General features: G+C 50.8%; 2 protein-coding genes across 3 annotated transcripts in view; one reads left to right on the top strand and one right to left on the bottom strand.

The window, feature by feature from the left end:
- Nucleotides 1-16624, top strand: part of DOCK1 (dedicator of cytokinesis 1) — a 461498-nt gene that overhangs the window by 212528 nt on the left and 232346 nt on the right. The gene's annotated exons all lie outside the window — the stretch shown is intronic.
- The window catches only part of INSYN2A (inhibitory synaptic factor 2A), a 57954-nt gene that overhangs the window by 31079 nt on the left and 10251 nt on the right, over nt 1-16624 (bottom strand). For both annotated transcript variants that reach the window (XM_019654210.1, XM_019654211.1), the window contains exon 2: nt 6857-7979. In XM_019654210.1, the coding sequence (XP_019509755.1) occupies nt 6857-7974 (1118 nt within the window). In that variant the 5' untranslated portion in view covers nt 7975-7979. The remainder of the gene's footprint in view (nt 1-6856; nt 7980-16624) is intronic.

Genomic DNA, 16624 nt, shown 5'->3' with positions numbered 1-16624 from the left:
CATTCCGCTCTGCTCCCCGTCTCGATCTCATGCCCGGAAGATGGAAAAGCCAGTTGCCCGGGAGGCAGACCTCGGTGGGCTGGCTGGATATGTTTTCAGATGTTTGGGGGTCACAACAAATGTGCGGAGAGGGACACCGGCACTGATGTATCCAAGGCGTTAGAAAGTGAAATGCTGCCATTTTCCTCCCGGTCACACAGGAAACAGGACAGGACAGCAGGGCACTGGCTGGTGAAGGGCCTTTCTGCACCTGGTCTCACTGCCCAGAGCTGTTTGCTGCTTCCCTGTGATGCACTGTGCCAGACGCCCGGGAGGCAGCACGCCGCCTCCCAGGGAAGGTCCGCAAGGATCCTTGGCATATCTGCAGAGGCTAGTGAGAAACTAGCGACGCCCACCTTCCCCTCTCAGTTGGACCCCTCCAGCTGACCAGGGGGAAGGCTTTGACCTCAATGAAGTGGGCAGCAGGCTTGGCGAGAGCGGCCCGATCGTCCCTCTGTGGCGAGCCCAGCCATCCTGAGGTGGCGGGATGGCCTAACTGTCCAGCTTTCCCCTCGGCTCTCAGGGCGGGGACCTGGGGCCTTCCCAGTCAGAATCTCATGCCGAGACCCTGGTGACTCCTGCGTCTGTCCAGGCTGCCGCAGCAATGCACAGTTTTCCACGTTGGTGCTTTCTGCTCTGTGACTTAAACAAATGGAATTGTCCCCTGATGCTGCCTCCGTAATTGTGATACAGCATTTATTCTATTTGGGCATGGGTAATTAGAGAAAGTTCGGAGTGATTTCTCATCCCCCGACAGGCCCTTCTCAGGAGTACCTGATTCTGAAGGATTTGTCACGATGAGGACATAAGACAAAGCAGGTATTTAACTCCTGTCCCTCTGGCATCAGCGAGTCACGTCACACAAGTTTGTGCTGTGGGAGCCTCTTATCACTGCTGGTGGGAGGCTTAGACCTTGTTCATGGTTTAGAGAAATGCTGTAATGTCTGCACTATACATCTAAATGGCAAGTGTGTGCTTATCTCCCTCACACACGCACAGACACACACACGCACAGATGCGCGTGCACACACACACACGCACTTCCCAAGCAGAATCCCAAGGCTGGATGGGCTGGTGAACAATTATGCGGTGCCTGGAGTGATGACCTGTGAACTCTTCAAAGGTGGGCCCGCGCGCATTTGACTTCTACCCCCTCCCTGCCTGGCGCAGTGCCCACCACTTAGGAGACTCTTGGTAGAAGCTTTCTGAACATGTATATGAACGAGACACCTGTCTGGCTAGCAGTCACACACCTGGGATTGTCCTGCACCCATATTCGGACTCGGTTTCAGTTGTGTCGAGGTGGTCCCTGTATTTACAAGACGGTGGCACCGAAGTTGGCAGTCTCTGGCCTGTGGCCCAAACCTGGCCATCACCTGTTTTTGTAAATAAAGTTTAGTGGGAACACAGCCATGTCACTGTCACTGGTATGTGTGTTGTCCATGACTGCTTTCATGACATCGTGACAGAGCTGCATCATTTTTATAGACTGTGTGGCCCTCAAAGCCTAAAATATTTACCATCTGGCCCTTGGCAGATAAAGTGTGCTGACATCTACCAAATCGGAATCTGACCCTGAGATCTCCCAGTAAACATCCATCCTGCGAGCCTATTTCCTTCCCTCTACGTGTGTGAGTGCACGCACCCCTCTCCCACTCCGTGGCTGTCCCCCGGTTTTAGTGAGTAGAAGGAACCTAAGCTGAGCGAACGTTAATCCGGGGTCTGCACTGGGTTCCGTGCTGTCCCTCAGATCTTTACTCCCGCCTCCTTGTCCTTAGAGCCACTACAAGTGCCGCCCTCAAAGACCCTGACCTCAGGGGATCTGCATGGCTTATTTTTCTTTTCTATCACTGTGTGCCCTGCACATGGGAGAACTGGGCATCACCCCATAGGGAAACCCTTACTCAGTGCAGTTTGAGCAGGACCCCGTGAGTGGGTAGCAGGTCACTTCCTGCAAGCCACTGGGCTTCTAGGGTTGGCTGGTTATTTAGGATTTTCTTTAAGCGAGTCTCACATTTGCTCTGACTCGGTACAGCCACAACCCCCCACCCCCCACCCTGAGCTTCATGATTTCATCTCTTCCTGTGCGTCACGTTTAAGGGCCTGCTGGTATGGCCTGGCTTCTGCTGCTCCCCACTCCTGCCCCACATCTGAGCCTGCAGGTAGCACCCAGCAGATGCTGGGAGAGACCTGACCAATGAGAGAACCTCCTTCACCCCGGACAACGGCAGATCCTGCCCTCGTCCTTGGTAGCTCAAATAAAGCTTCTCACTATTTCTCCAGGTTCTCTCCAAATAGCAGAGTAGCATTAGGCTGTCACCAGCCAACAGACGCATCACCACACTCATGGGTGGGATATAGTCTTAGAAGTAGAAGGCCATCTCCCACGGAGGTGCCACCCATAGCTGCTGGTGTGTGTACTGTGAGCACTGCAGGCCTGCAGCCGTGAGTCACGGGGGCTCCCGCCCAGCGACCCATCGCTGTTCTGGGGAATTACGGCCATTACAAGAGTTGGTTGGGTTTTTAAACTCGGTGCCCCGTTCGCCTGGTTTGCAGCCTTCAGTGACTGCATTAGTGGCTTATTTTGGTAGCCTGTGTGACCTTGAACTTCCTGAGGAGAGACAAGAATAATATGAGAGCTGTGAGCTACGCAGAGTGACTCTCGGCATTCATGCCTGTGCTGCATAAAGTGAATGATTTTAGTGAACTGGCCGAACATTTCACAAGGGACTGAAAGGCATGATTTTGAATACTTTTCCACATCTACCTACTTACGGAATGCATCCTCCTGAAATGCTCATCGTAGGATATGCCCCTTATTCAGTGTCCACCGTGCACTGGTTACTGCTAGGGGCTGTGTAGACATCACCTTTAAGCTTCCACCGTCCCTAGCTGGTAGAAGACGGAACTGAAGCTCAGGGAGATTAAGTAACTTGCCTAAACTGAAAACTTTCTCTGCTGAGGCCTTTGGAGATCTACATGAGCAAATGAGATTACTGGGTCTCTTACACAAAATAATTTGGAAACTGCTGAAAGCGGCTGTGGGTGGTGACACAGAAATTTCCTATGCACAGAATAAGAAGTGCTGCAAAGAGTTTGCCAGACAAACTCAGTAGTGAAATGGCGTCCTGTTAGAGTTGTACATTCACTGTGCTTCAAGAAACATAATTTGGCCCACGGCCACTAGCCAAGTTTAAAGAGCCTTGCCTTCCCTCGCCCTGTCCTAACTGAGCACCAGAGCAACGCCACGGCCCCACCAGGCCTGGCTCAAGCCGGCGGTGCGACGTGGACTGGGGCAGGATTTGTCACTCAGATTCCTAGTCATGGGCTCCGCGATGCACGCGAGATGCCTGCCCTCCCTGGGACTGCTCTTAACACAGGCCAAATTCTATACAAAGCAGGCGCCCCCGAGCCAACTGGGGGGTGGGCGGTGGAGACAGAAATTGATTTTACCTCGCCTCTGAGCATTCTCTACTCTTATTATAAACTTCAGAATATTTCCCAAGGAAAACTCCACTGATACTTGAACTTGGTCATGAAATCCTTCATCATGTTACATAATGACAGTATAATAATCTACATAAAGTGCGCTTTCCTGTTTTCTGCCATGAAAACCCTCATTTCTCAGCTCAGACTGAGTATAAAAAACAGGTCCTGCACGCTCCTCCTTTTAAAGCAGCGGTTCTCAACCTTCCTAATGCCGCGACCCCTTAATACAGTTCCTCATGTTGTGGTGACCCCCAACCATAAAATTATTTTCGTTGCTACTCTATAACTGTAATTTTGCTACTGTTATGAATCGTAATGTAAATATCTTTGTTTTCCGATGGTCTTAGGCGACCCCTGTGAAAGGGTCGTTCGACCCCCAAAGGGGTCGCGACCCACAGGTTGAGAGCCGCTGCTCTAAAGTGACGGTCCTGGAACATGCTTCAGGTCCAGGCCTCGGCAGCAGAAAACCAGCGAACGCCACCCCCTCCTCTGCCCGGAGCCAGCTGTGGAAGCAGCGCCCGCGCACCTGTATCCCACTCGCCATGACTGCTGAACCCCGACACCTGGGAGAGGGATGCAGGAGGGTCTGGCTTCCTATCTGCCCGCCCCCGAGGCTGCTGTCTGCTCCTGGGTTCTGACTTAGAAAAGAGTGCGGGTTCATTTGAATGTTGGCCAAATTAATGACCCTGGGCATCGGGTAAGAGGGGTCACCTTCAAGTGGCCTGGGCGTTTGAAACCACTTGCTTCATTGTTTTCTGTGTCCTGAGGGCTCAGAGAAGGGGGAGGAAATGAAGGTTCTTAGGAACAAATGTGGGGGTTCAGCAGGATGGGGACGTGCCTTTCTATCAGGAGCTTGGCCTGTGCAGACAACACCTGAACTAGCGATTAATTTGAGGTCAAGTCAGCCTTAGCCTTGCTCTGCCTAGTTTCGGGGCCTCAGGTGAAGGTCTTTTCGTGATGATGGAAATGTGTCCTCTGCAGTAGCCAGCCACCCCGAGGCCCCTGAATACTGGAAATGTTGCCAGTGTAACTGAGAAACTGAACTTTGGTTTGTAATTAGCTTGAGTTTGAATTTCAACAGCTACATGTGGCTAGTGGCCACTGTACTGGACGGGGCAGCTTAGGGCTTTCGGGGATGGCACTGGCTGGCAGCCTGTGTGCTCGGAGTGGGGAGGTGTATTCATCACGCTGGACTCAGACAGGGGGCTGCCTTGTGTTCCCCAGACCCCAGCACTGCTGACCAGCAAGACCGACACTCACAGCACCAGCAGACATTGCCCGTCCAGCTGCCCTGGCCCTGGGCTAAACACATTACAACCTCTCTCCGTGTCATTCTCCCGCTCCGTCTGCAGGACGGGTGATCCATTATCTCCAACTTACAGATAAAGAAATAAGGCCCAGAGAGGTGCCGCCCTTGCCCAAGTCCTCAGAGCCAGAATTCCCACCTGGACTTGTCTTTCTCATCTTGGAACCACTTTGTAAACTGAGACAGTCTCCAAGAACTCAGAGGATCCAATTTAAAACAAATCTCCACACTTGTTCTAATCATGTAAACAAGAACCTACACATAGCATACAGCACGGTTCTCCTTTTGGGGGGGGGGCGGGTTCGTGGGTGTTCAGCCTTTGCAGGCTTTCATTCCTGCACGTACCCCTGTAAGCATGCACATTAGCATATGCGTTTATTTGGCTTTATAACATTTGGCGAATTTTATTGCCCCACTGGTAGTGTTCGTACCTTTCTATTTTGCCATCTGGTTTAAGTCACAATATCCAAGTCAGTGATCAGGTCCCTGTTTAGGCTCTTCAGTTTTCCGTGGGAATGTGGTCTACTGATCGACAGACAGGTGCCTGTGGACTCATCTTAGTGTGTTGCTTTGGAACATGTACCTACTCGAGTCTAAATGATTGAAATGGGGTGAAAATGGAGATGTGCGCCTAAGAGCGAACAAGGCCATTTGAGAACATTCCATAATGTTAGGTTACTCTCAATCTACTGTTAGATTACCACTGGCCAGCAACTTTTTGCTTCCCGCCAGCGACTGCAAACCATGCTGTGTAAACCGGAAGTGGGGCTTATTGAGAATTCACTCCTCTGGTAGATGGGCCGCCTTCACTAAGCTGGAGAAGCCAGAAGCCAGGGGCAGAGCCCGCACCTGGCGCCTTGCCTGGGAGCCTGGGCTGAAGCCTTACCTGCTGCCTTGGAATTCAGAGGCTGTGCCCTCCCTGTTGTGTGCAATATGCAAACACTGTGTAACACAAGCACAGCAGTCTCTGGAGCACACTGTGCGTGGGGTGGCTTGCTGCCCTGAGGATGCGTTCCCTGGCTTACCGTACTGCTGCCCACAGCTCACTTCCCCAGGGCTCGGGGCTGATCACATGAGACAACAGGGCACCGCCTCAGATGCCACCTCCCAAACACAGGCTGGAGCGGATCCAGACAGGTTCAAGGTGGAATGGTAACTAGGAGGTCTGGCTGTCTAGGCCAAGGCCAGTCGGCCACGGGCTTTCGGACATACAGAGCCAGAGCAGCGCTGGCTGTTTTGTGTCAGCGTGGCACTCTGCCTGGCCCCCACGCGCCTTCCTAGCTGAGGGGCTCCTACCTTTTGAGTCATTTGTTTTTAAACTTGCTGTTACACAATTCCAAGTTCTAAAGATGCTAGACAGTTTGGCTGTTCAGCTGGTATCATTCCCTCTACAGCCCAGCTGGACACATAGGGCAGCAGTGTCAGGGGAAAGGCATCTGTCTTGTAGTCACACAGATAGGGCTCGTCGAAGGACGGGCGTTGCTTCAGCGAGTCAGGTAAGGAGAGTAAAACATGCTGTCTGTTGTAGAAAACCTTGTACCGTCCTGAATGTCAAGGCTATTCCAATTGCTTACTATGAGCGAGTCAGCATTTACTTTTCAAAATGCCATCTGAATTCTTTCCTCTCTCTGCCATAATGCGATTCCTAAGGGGCGGGTCGTCTGTTGTGTAGATGAGCTATTTGGACTGGCATACCTCTCACACTTCATCACTACCATAAACCTTTGGTCCTCAGACATAACAAGAAAAGCTGCATGAACCCATGCAACATACACACATGGTTTGAATTCCAGGCCAGGCGGGTGAGTGCCGGCTAACACGTAAACCTTGAAGGTAGCATGCAATGAAGTCTAGCGTCATCAAACCATCTGTGACCCCTTTGGGCCTGCCCTGTGCTCGGGCCCATAGCCTGTCCGCAGAAATGCTGGCTCTCGCCTCAGTATGGATTTGGGTCTGGGAGAGCTACCGATGGACCCTGGGGTGATGAGCCTACAGAGCGTCTTAAGAAGCATGTGTACCTACCCTTCCCGGTGAGCCTCTCCTTTCTCCAACTCCTGAATGACTCCCAGCAGCACTTTGATGGTCTCTTGGCTTGAGCTGATCAAATTCTCCATCATCTGCAGCTGTGCTTTCAGGTCCACCACTTCTGTGGGAGGCACGATTTTTTGGCATTCTTCCCCCAGAGCGACCTCTGTTGGACAGGGCTGGTTCTGCTGCCCCGGTGCGGCTTGAGTCTGCAGGGGCCGGTCACTACGTTCGGGGGACAGGCACTGCGTGGGGGGTGCCTGGAGCCCATTGACATGGGCGGCCCCGCCCCGCTCCTCCTCGGCCGCGGGGCACAGCGACCACTCGCTGGCGGCGGCAGAGTTGGACAAGGCCTTGGCCGCGGGGGCAGGTGCGTACACCGCGGCCACCTCGGTTTTGAACACCCTGCCGGGGGCGGAAGGCGTGCTGTCCTCAGCGTTGGGGGTCGCTGCCCCGGGCCGCTGGTGGTCGGGCTCCTGGGCGGGGCGCCCCGGGGCGCTGTGTGCAGCCGCGTCCCTGCAGCCGCGCACGTCGGGGTTTCTGCAGGGCTCCGCGCAGTTGACGCCGGCGGGCTGGTCCAGCGCGTTCATGTGCTCGTCGGAATGGAACACCAAGGCCGTGGTCTTCTGCACCCACGGCCGGGCCTCCTCCCGGGACGCCTCCTCCCGCTTCTCCTTAGAATCCACTACAAACCCATTGTTTTGACTTTTAAAGGCGTCCGCAGCGGGGAGGCTTTTCAGAGTCCCTTTCTTGCGGTCCAGAGGGAAGGTCTGGTAACACTTTCTCAGGTCCGGCGAGGTCTGCACGCCTGTGCTCTTGGTGACGTTGGGGATGGACCGCCGCGCGGGCACGGTCATGTACTTGCGGTAGGCTCTGCGGGGCGCGGGCTTGGCCTCCCGCTTCTCGGCCGCCTGCTCGGCGGAGAGCTGCGCGCCCCTCTGCTCGTTCTGCGCCTCACAGATGTCCTTGAACCGCACCTGCAAGGCCTTGTTCCGCTTCTTGATCTGCCGGTTGGGATCCAGCGCGTATTTCATCTCCAGGGCCAGGCAGGCGGCGGGCTCCACGTCACTCTCCGATGATGTGAGTACGCATCTCCCGCTGTCCTTACTGACCATGGTTCCTGCATTGGGAAACATCAACAGAGGTGTCAGCGCCACCGACACGCGCGTGCAAACGTGCGCAGCGCGCACTTCGCGCCCAAAGACCACCGCCTGCCCCCTAACTATTTGTGAACAGAAACGTCGGCCTTTGTGTTAAGGAAACGCGTGCAGGCCGAGAAGCAGGCGGGCACAGCCCGGAATGGTCCTCGGGCATGAGAGCCTGCTTCCTGCGCCGTGTGAGAGGCACACGTTTTTCTTTTGATAGTAATGCGTGTTTTCCCATCAGACAAACCTGTTTTACTATATTCGTCAAGAAGCCCAACCGATGCTGCCTCTTCTGCTTTGCAAATTATCGTTTCCCATGCACGTCTCTGCCTCATGGGCAGATGGTTTTCCAAATGCGACTTAATCTGGTTTGGGTTTTTACTATTTTCTGCGGATGACGTGATCGATCTATTAGTGGAATCCAAGGGAACGGCTGTTTCCTCTTAAAGACTCATTGGTGATTCCAGGTCCTGACCAGGTGAGTGTGGAGAGCCCTGCCTTGAGGAGCTGAAATGCATCCATGTGTGTTAGCCCTCCTGGCTGCCATGGGATAGCGGGCCACACTTCTCTACGGGGAAGGCGTGAAGGACAATCTTGGAGATGCGGCTCGCTCCCTGTGGGCTAACACACCCATAGAAAGAGCAGGGCTTCCCTGTGTCTACAAAGGCGTGTAGCACTTCTTTGATTCCATTGAGAGTGGTCTTTGAAAGTACTTTTTCTAAGAGACATTATTCATTCTGGAATCCAGTTTTGTGTTTTGATCACAACCTCTGAAAATGAAAACAATGGTGGTGGTTTCAGTATTTTAATGCTGAAAGAAAATAAAATCACGAGGCTTTATGTTAATCATGCAAATTCATCTTGAGCTGAATTATTAATGCAACTCAAAAGATGCAGGTGGCCAGTGACTCCTCTCCGGGACACCAGTGGGGTAGAAACCTTACTGTATTGGGCTGATTCACAGCTGTTTATTGCACATGGAAGAACTTTCTTGAGGGTTGAACTTAAAGTGAGAAGTATAGTTAGCACGTTGTTTGTGAGTTAGCATTCGCTTCCCACCCCCCCACCCCCTTGTGTTCTGTTGGGTTGTTAGAAAAGTCATGACGTATTTTTTCTATGCTTTTTGTTGCAAAAATGCATCATGACTTTGCCGACAACCCAATAGAAGAAATAGAGGGGAGGAATTGGGGTGCGCAGGGCCCTGGCATCAGAGCAAGGTGGCCAGAGCGGCAACGTCACTGACATGAGCCTGCGAGAGAACACGAGCAGGCTCGGGCCGCACTGCCCAGCCCAGTTGACAATGGACCGTTTGGGCTGTCCCAGAGGAGCCTGAGAGCTCAGCGCAGACAGAGAGCCAGGACTCCCCACATCCTTAGTTCTTCCCGAGTTAGGATTGCATGGGTGCGGTGCTTCAGCAAAGGGAGAGAGGGAGGCACCCATGTGTGGGAGTGTGACAGAGCTGGCCCTCCCTGCGGTCAGGGGACTCTGGCTATGCTGGCCTCAGGCCAGCACGGCGCTGGGATATTGCCGGACGTGACTCGTGTTACTGAGTGAAGAACTTAGAGCAAATCCCAGTACTTCCTCACTTGTGTCCTAACGATGGGCTGCTCATTATGTAAGAGAACATCAGAATCCTCCAGGCAGAATTTTCATTAGATAAACGCAGGCTTCTCAGCCTGGGCTCTCCTGGCATAAAGGCTGGGTGAGGCTTTGTCGTGGGGGCTCACGACAATGACAGCGTCCACTACCCACCAGGTACAAGTAGCCCTCCAGCCCTGTGTGACAGCAAGAAGTGTCTCCAGACACTGCCAAGTGACCCTGGGCGGGGGGGGGGGCATAGCCACGGTCCCAGGTGAGAATCATTGGCATTAGACCTTTCACCCTTGGGTGGCTACAGTGTGACCTGAAAGGTAAGGCTTGTGAGAAAGCAACGTGAAAGACCAGGAACCGGTGGCAGTATCCCACCTCCCAGGGGGACAGTGGGTCCTAAAGTGCCTATTCTGCAGCTCTGCACTGAGCCAACAGCGAGGCAAGTCCACACGCCACTGAAACATCTGTGTGTCCTCTGACCAAAGAATGAATCAGAAACAATCATGATCGGGGATAGTTTGCAGAAGGCAGAGGACGAACCTTCTTCGGTCTTTGGTGCTCTCCTAGGTGCTGAGCATATTTGGAGACCTTCGTAATTTGACGCTGGAAAGACTGGGCCATTTTGGAGACAAGGGAACAGTAAAGGCACAGACTGGAGCCACGTTGATACGTTTGGAGAGGACTAGATTAGGGTAGTGGGTGAGCCTGAGAGTGCCTGCTAAGCGCAGGTAATATATGCCTTTTAGAGACACTTATCCCCACAGGTCAAAAAGATGCTCACAGAAGGACCTGGTGTGGGGAGCGTACGGGAGAAAGCGGGGTATAGTAAGAAAATTAAATCTTCACCCTCACTCTTATCTCATAGTTGCTCCTTCACTGCCTTTGTTGCCCAGGTAAGTCAGAACGTATCGCACCATCATTCTGAGACCTTTGTACTAGGGGAAATTTGAAAGGGAGAGCATTTTTACCAAAAGCAATTTACTGGTAATTTTTCAGCCTTTTCCCTGCCACTCCTGAAAAATGTGTGTCTGAGTCAGTTTGTCCTGCCATGCTATTCATCAGCACGACTTGCCAGGAAAGGCAGTGAAATAATTTTCTTACATCTGTCTGCTGGTTTGGAAAGATATTCTGAGTCTTGGACCCAACCAACAAACTAATAAAACAAATCAGAAAAATTAATTGCTAGTGGCAAAATAATCATAATGGGAAAAAAAAAACCAACCTCTCCTAAGCTCTTTTCTGTTTTACAGGGAATTGCTAAGTATATAAAAATCATTTCCTTGTGAACAAAAATGATGGTAATAAATAGGAATTTTTATCAGTTCAGTGTGTTGTTGCTGAATATTTTTTTGAGTAATAGTAATTGAGTTGTCCTAACAACCGCAGTGAAAGGGAACACACCAGGCGAGTGTTGTCATTGACTTATTTTGGCTCCAGATAGGGTTGAGTGCCTTTGGATGGTTGGATGGCGTTTTTCTAAAGCTTTAGACTAGAACTTCCCTGGACATGAAGAGTTACTTTCCTATTAAGGTGGCTGCATCTTTCCCATTAAGAAAATGATTTTGTTGGGAAAGAAAGTTGGGCATTCTGCAGATGAGAGGCCACAGGACACATGGAACCTTCTGGCACACACTAGGTCGTGCATCAGTCCTTCAGTCATTCATGCATTCAGCAAACGAATGTCCACATTTCCCCGTGCGCCGTCAACATTCAGGCCACGAGCTCTGTGCCCTCACCCAATGGCAGCCTTCTACATTCCTTGCTTTCATTTTCTACTTGACCTTGACCATCACCCCATAGTGTGGCTCTCTTGTTATTCTCATGCTGCAGACATTTAGAGGCTGAGGCACCAGAATTTTTTCTTAGCTTGCTCAGTCACACAGCCAGTGGGCCGCACCCCTATTCCTTTGAATCCCACGCATTAAACCACCACCCTGCCCAGGAGTTCTGTACCCTGAAGTGACCCATGCACAGACGATAAGCTTCAAAAAGCATCAAACAGCTGGACCTCATCTGAGTGACTTCCCTGAGCTGTGGCCACAAAGCATCTGGGTGCTGGTTATTCAGAGAACCTGCAGGTGGGTCCCAGGGACACACCTGGCCACGGAGCACAGCCTTGGTGAGGGCCTCCTTGACTTCTGGACTAAGCATAGGACAAAGGTAGCATTTGACATGATGGCTTGCCCTGGCCGTGTCACCCCAGGGAACCAGGGACTCTGGTTCTTGGAGTTAATCCCTTGGCTCCAAAGCAACGGGAGGTCATGGCGTTTACTTCCCATAAGAAAGCTGTGTTTGAGAATTCACTGGACTGTGCCGTCTTGAGGGGAAAATGGCTAGTCATGGCTGTGCCTGTCTGGCTTGGGGAACACTAGATAACAAGGAGCTGTATGGAATGTAAATGTCTTAATTACCCTCAAAATAGATTTCATAATCAAATGTGAGCTGTAAATATATAAACCCTGTACTTTTAGATTAGTGATGGAGAGCCATCTCTGAACGCTGCTTTAAATTATTAGCTTTTAGAAACATGTTCGTTCCAGCTTAAAGGTGTGAAAACCAGTGGCAGTTGAATGCCTAACAATAGGGAAGCGGTTTGTAAACGATGGGCTGCAGCCACTCAGTGCGGCCTTTAAAATGGTCATTGTGGAGAGTATCTAGTATCATAGAGAAACTCTTCTGAAACAGTCTTACATGAAAGAGAGCATTCTACCAAACTGTACCAGAAGACAAAGAACAAAACGGTCCTTGCTGTGGTATTAAGACAATGCACGGGGGAAGAGTTCTTTTCCCTTCTGTTTTCCAGGTTTTTTCGTTTGTTTGTTTTTGGGGTGGGGGGTGAAGTGGTGCAATGTTGTTATATTATTTGCCAATTACAAAACCACAGGCAAAGTCAGCCCCCACCTCAGGCAGAATGACAGCACCAGGCCTCTGGAAAATCACTTAGATCAGAATAAGAAAAACCCTGAAATGATTAGACTTGGGTACAGGCCGTCTCCTGAAGGTCATCTTTTATTGTTTTGAGGAAGCCTTGATTAAAGGAAGAATGAATTTCAAAGTACTAGTAGCGTCTGTGTGAACATGTGTATATATATATATGCACAGGTGCCTATCTACACACGTGCACACGTCTACAGATGTATGTGGACAGGTGGGGAGGGCGAGAGAGTATTTAGTTGAAGAAATATCAGTGTGCGAGTAAACTCACTGTTGGGATGGGATTTGCCATCTGTTTTAATTAGAAATAAAATGGATTTGCCCTATAATCTGCACTTATAGTCTGAAGGAAACTTTGTGGGGTGTCAGCAGCTGACAGGAGCGGACTCCTTGGGCTCAGCTCCGTTCTTACCCTGTCTGCACTGATGGCGAGGCTTCCAGTTTGGCCTGCGCTGTGATGTACAAGGCAGGGTGCAGCCGTCTGACAGTGGGGGCTGGTGACTGGGATGGCCTTGCCAGCACCTCCCCGTGTCCCATCAGTCAGTGGAGATAGCACAAGAGCCGGGCAAGCCATCCGATGAGCCTGCAAAGGGACCGTAGGACATTATTGGCTTTTCTAGTGGCTTTCCTGCTGTTGAGACACCTTGGAGTCGAAGACACTGGCTAGAATTCAAGATTAATTGGGTCAGCATTTTATTCCATATGCTGAGGGAGTGCCTGAGCGATAGGCTACTGAGCGTGGGGGAGTGGAGAAAGTGAGTCTGCCCTTCTTAACACACAGTTTCCCGGAAGGAAGGCGACGGAAGGCAGCGCCTCACCCGTGACACGAGCCCATCGTGCGGCGAAACAGTTAACTCGCGGACCATTTCATAAGCACCCATTGATCCTGCCCAAACGGAAGTCCTCCTTTCCTCAGGGCAAAGCTAACTGCTTATGGATTTTGGACTGTGTCTTTGTTAGATTCATTATCCTGTTTAATTTTCTTTAATATGCTGAAATGATATTTTTGCAGACATTTGTTCTCTTCCTCAGAGGTCATTGATTAAGAGGACTGAAATGAATGCCACTGTCCCTCTGAGATTGAGACGTAGGGACGGGGCACATGGGAGCAAACCCGTGTGGGTCATGCCCCAGCCCCTCGATTTGTGGGCTACTCTGGGGGGGCTCCGTCCTTAAGAACTGATGGCTCTCCAGTCGGAAGCAGGGCAGGGGGCATTCACAGAGTTTCAGTGCAGGTTTTGAGGCAGAAGAAAAACCATCCCAGCTCGGGCCCTAGTTCATTCATACCTGTGATTTCAGAAAACACGTTTTAACCAACAGAAAACCTATAGGCAATTACTTCAGCCACATAATGTAAATCACTGTTGCCACATGGACTCACACTGGCCTGCTTCTAACGAGTGGCAATAGAGGAAGGGAACCATCCGTTTTATATTCTGTGCTTGGGGTTTGGTGTTGAGGGTTTTGAGGGAACAGGAAATGACCAGACTTTCCCTCTTTCTTTGTTTCCCTATTTACTTAGTTCTTTGCTTTTCAGCACATACTGATGTTAACCTTTGCTCATTTTCTGTCCAAATGGAATCTGAATTAGTAGGAATGAATTAGCAAAATTTTATGATATTGGCAAAAATCAACGGGTAAAAAAAAATGCCTCCTCCAAATGAGACGTTCCATCAATGTAAAAAATTAATTTTATGTGCAGCAGTTAGCTTTGCTAACTAATTATGTCCAAAAAGAGTCCAGTAAAACGGCTTCCCACAACTCACCAAAATCATATGTAAGATTAATAAAAGGAACTAATTTCCCTTCTCCTCTCTTTCCCTCTCCCCCATTGGCATGACAGCTACAGAAAATGTTAGGCATAGGGCTCCAGTTTTGAGCACAACTCAGGAGCGCATTAGATTATTACACATTATAGCAAATGTCCCACCTGCTCTTGTTTCTGGGATGGTGCCAGGTAATAAGGCACCAATCAGCTGCTAGCTGGGGTCCATGGAGTTTGGAGATTGCAGAAGAGGTGGCCTCTCTTCCTTAGGCTGCACGGGAGTCTCACTCCCGTGAAAACGTGCATAGCCTGAAATAGCCTCTCGGAGTGTTTTGCCTTTTTGATGCACTATGACGAATCCATATGTTTTTTACTAAATGGCATGTTTTGACTCATGATATATCTGAAGCTAAAATTAGAACATTGATTTTTCCAAGAAACAAGTCTTATTTCCCCTGAGCCTTGTCCCAGTGGAATCTCAGGACTCCACGTTGGAACACCAAGGGCAGGACTTCTGCTGGGAGGGACCCGTCCGTTACAGCTGCAATCAGTTCGAGTTGAAGGTGCCATCAGCCTTTCTGGTGAGGCCACATGAGTGCCCATCTATTACCATTAAAACAGAACCTCTTGTGGTTTCGTTTTAGTGTGTCTCTTATGTCCTCGGTCCAGGCAAACTGTAGACTTCGCGTGGTCTGTGGTTACTGCAGAGGTAGCAAGCCAAGAACGAAAGGGGGAAAATGAGCATGTTCATAATCGGCTTCTACTTGTAAGTGGACAGCCAACCGTAGAGAAACGGCTGCCCTGGGAGCCCAGCTGCACAGCCCTAGCCACAGGCCACAGACGGACTTAGTGTGTGTGGTCAGCCATGGTCACGTGTGCAAAGGCTGTTTGGGCCTGAGTTCTCAAGACTCACCTGTGATTCCTGGGCTAAAAATGTGTAAGGGATGGTTTAATCCAGTGCCACACCTCACCTCTCTACGTATCCCCATGAGAGTCCCCGTTTGGTAGCACTTCCAAAAAGCAACTATTTTTTTTTTTAAGGTCTTCTAGAGCCTTCCTCACCCTGTGTATCTCTCTCGATTTCGCATGGTTGTTGAGAAACGCTCTGTCTGCTGAAGTCAAGCCCGTTCCCACACTGTTTCTAACACACACCATGATCAGTGCCTGCTTTGCGCCTTCGCCTCTGGTGGTTCACCTTCCAGGGCAGGCCCCCGTCTCCCTCTACCACGGAGAGCTCCCATCTGATGGCTCAGACCTGGTCTCACCTCCTCCAGCTGCTCCCGTCCTCCCTGCTGCTGTCACCGAGTCAGTGAAGAGCCCCTGATGTCCAGGGTGACCCAGGCATCCTGCCAAGTGCTGGGCGCCCAGGAAAATGAGGCACAGTCTTTGGAAAGTGCAGCTCAGCTCAGGCAAGATGGATTTATGGAAACATCAGCCCACCATACTCTGGACCATCATGGAGGCTGGAGGAAACAAGTACTGAGTGTTCCCTGGGGAGCCGGGAGAGCCTTCCCATGGGAGAGCAGGCCTAAAGCATGACTCTCACGTTCCTTGGATGTGTGTCAGTTCCCTCTCCTAACACAAATGTGCATGTTTGTAGGTCCCTCCCGTCACCTCTTCTGTCTGCTGAACTCAGTCAGCCTTCCATACTTGCTAATTAAGAATATAATGATACACATCCCAGCATCCTCACAGCTGGGGCCTTACACATGACATCGTAGGCAGGCTTAGGATGGGTGTACAGTATCACTGGCTTCCACGGGTTCTTGCTGCACTTCCCGGATTGAGGTGGAACGTGGCTGTATTCGGAAACATGGGCAGGAACGAGATGAGTGGAAGGAAAGGGATAGTTTCGTTAATTTAAGTAAAGCCACATCCAGAGAACTTTTCTCTTCGGAACCCTGGCGTAACTATCTTGAGTTTCGTTGTTCTACAGTAGTATTTTAATTTTGTTATTTGAGTGCCGATGGAGGAGAAAGAGATGGCCCACACACTCACAAAAATTAGTAGATGGTACAGAGGCGGCGTATATTTTATCAGGAAGGGCACTGGGGACTGGACCACATATTTGTGTAGTAAATGTGAATTGGTGCTGCGTACCAGTAGGTCTGTGCTTCTATTATCCAGCTTTCTTCTTCGGAGTGGGATGTAGTTGTAGCAACATAAATGAAGACTTTAATTCAGAAATCTCAGTAGCTTGCAATAACACGAGCATTTGAGAGTGTGGGATGTTGGCTACTGTCGGCCTTCCAGTCGGACTTTGGTTTTGCCATAGAGGAGGCAGGACTGCCCTTCAGGGAAAAGCCCAGAGGGCCAGAGCGTGCCCTGGAG

The sequence above is a fragment of the Hipposideros armiger genome, unplaced genomic scaffold (assembly GCF_001890085.2).
Source record: "Hipposideros armiger isolate ML-2016 unplaced genomic scaffold, ASM189008v1 scaffold_216, whole genome shotgun sequence".
In the NCBI taxonomy this organism is placed as follows: domain Eukaryota; kingdom Metazoa; phylum Chordata; class Mammalia; order Chiroptera; family Hipposideridae; genus Hipposideros; species Hipposideros armiger.
Note: the sequence above shows the minus strand (reverse complement) of the source record. Positions and strands in the feature narration are given on the sequence as shown.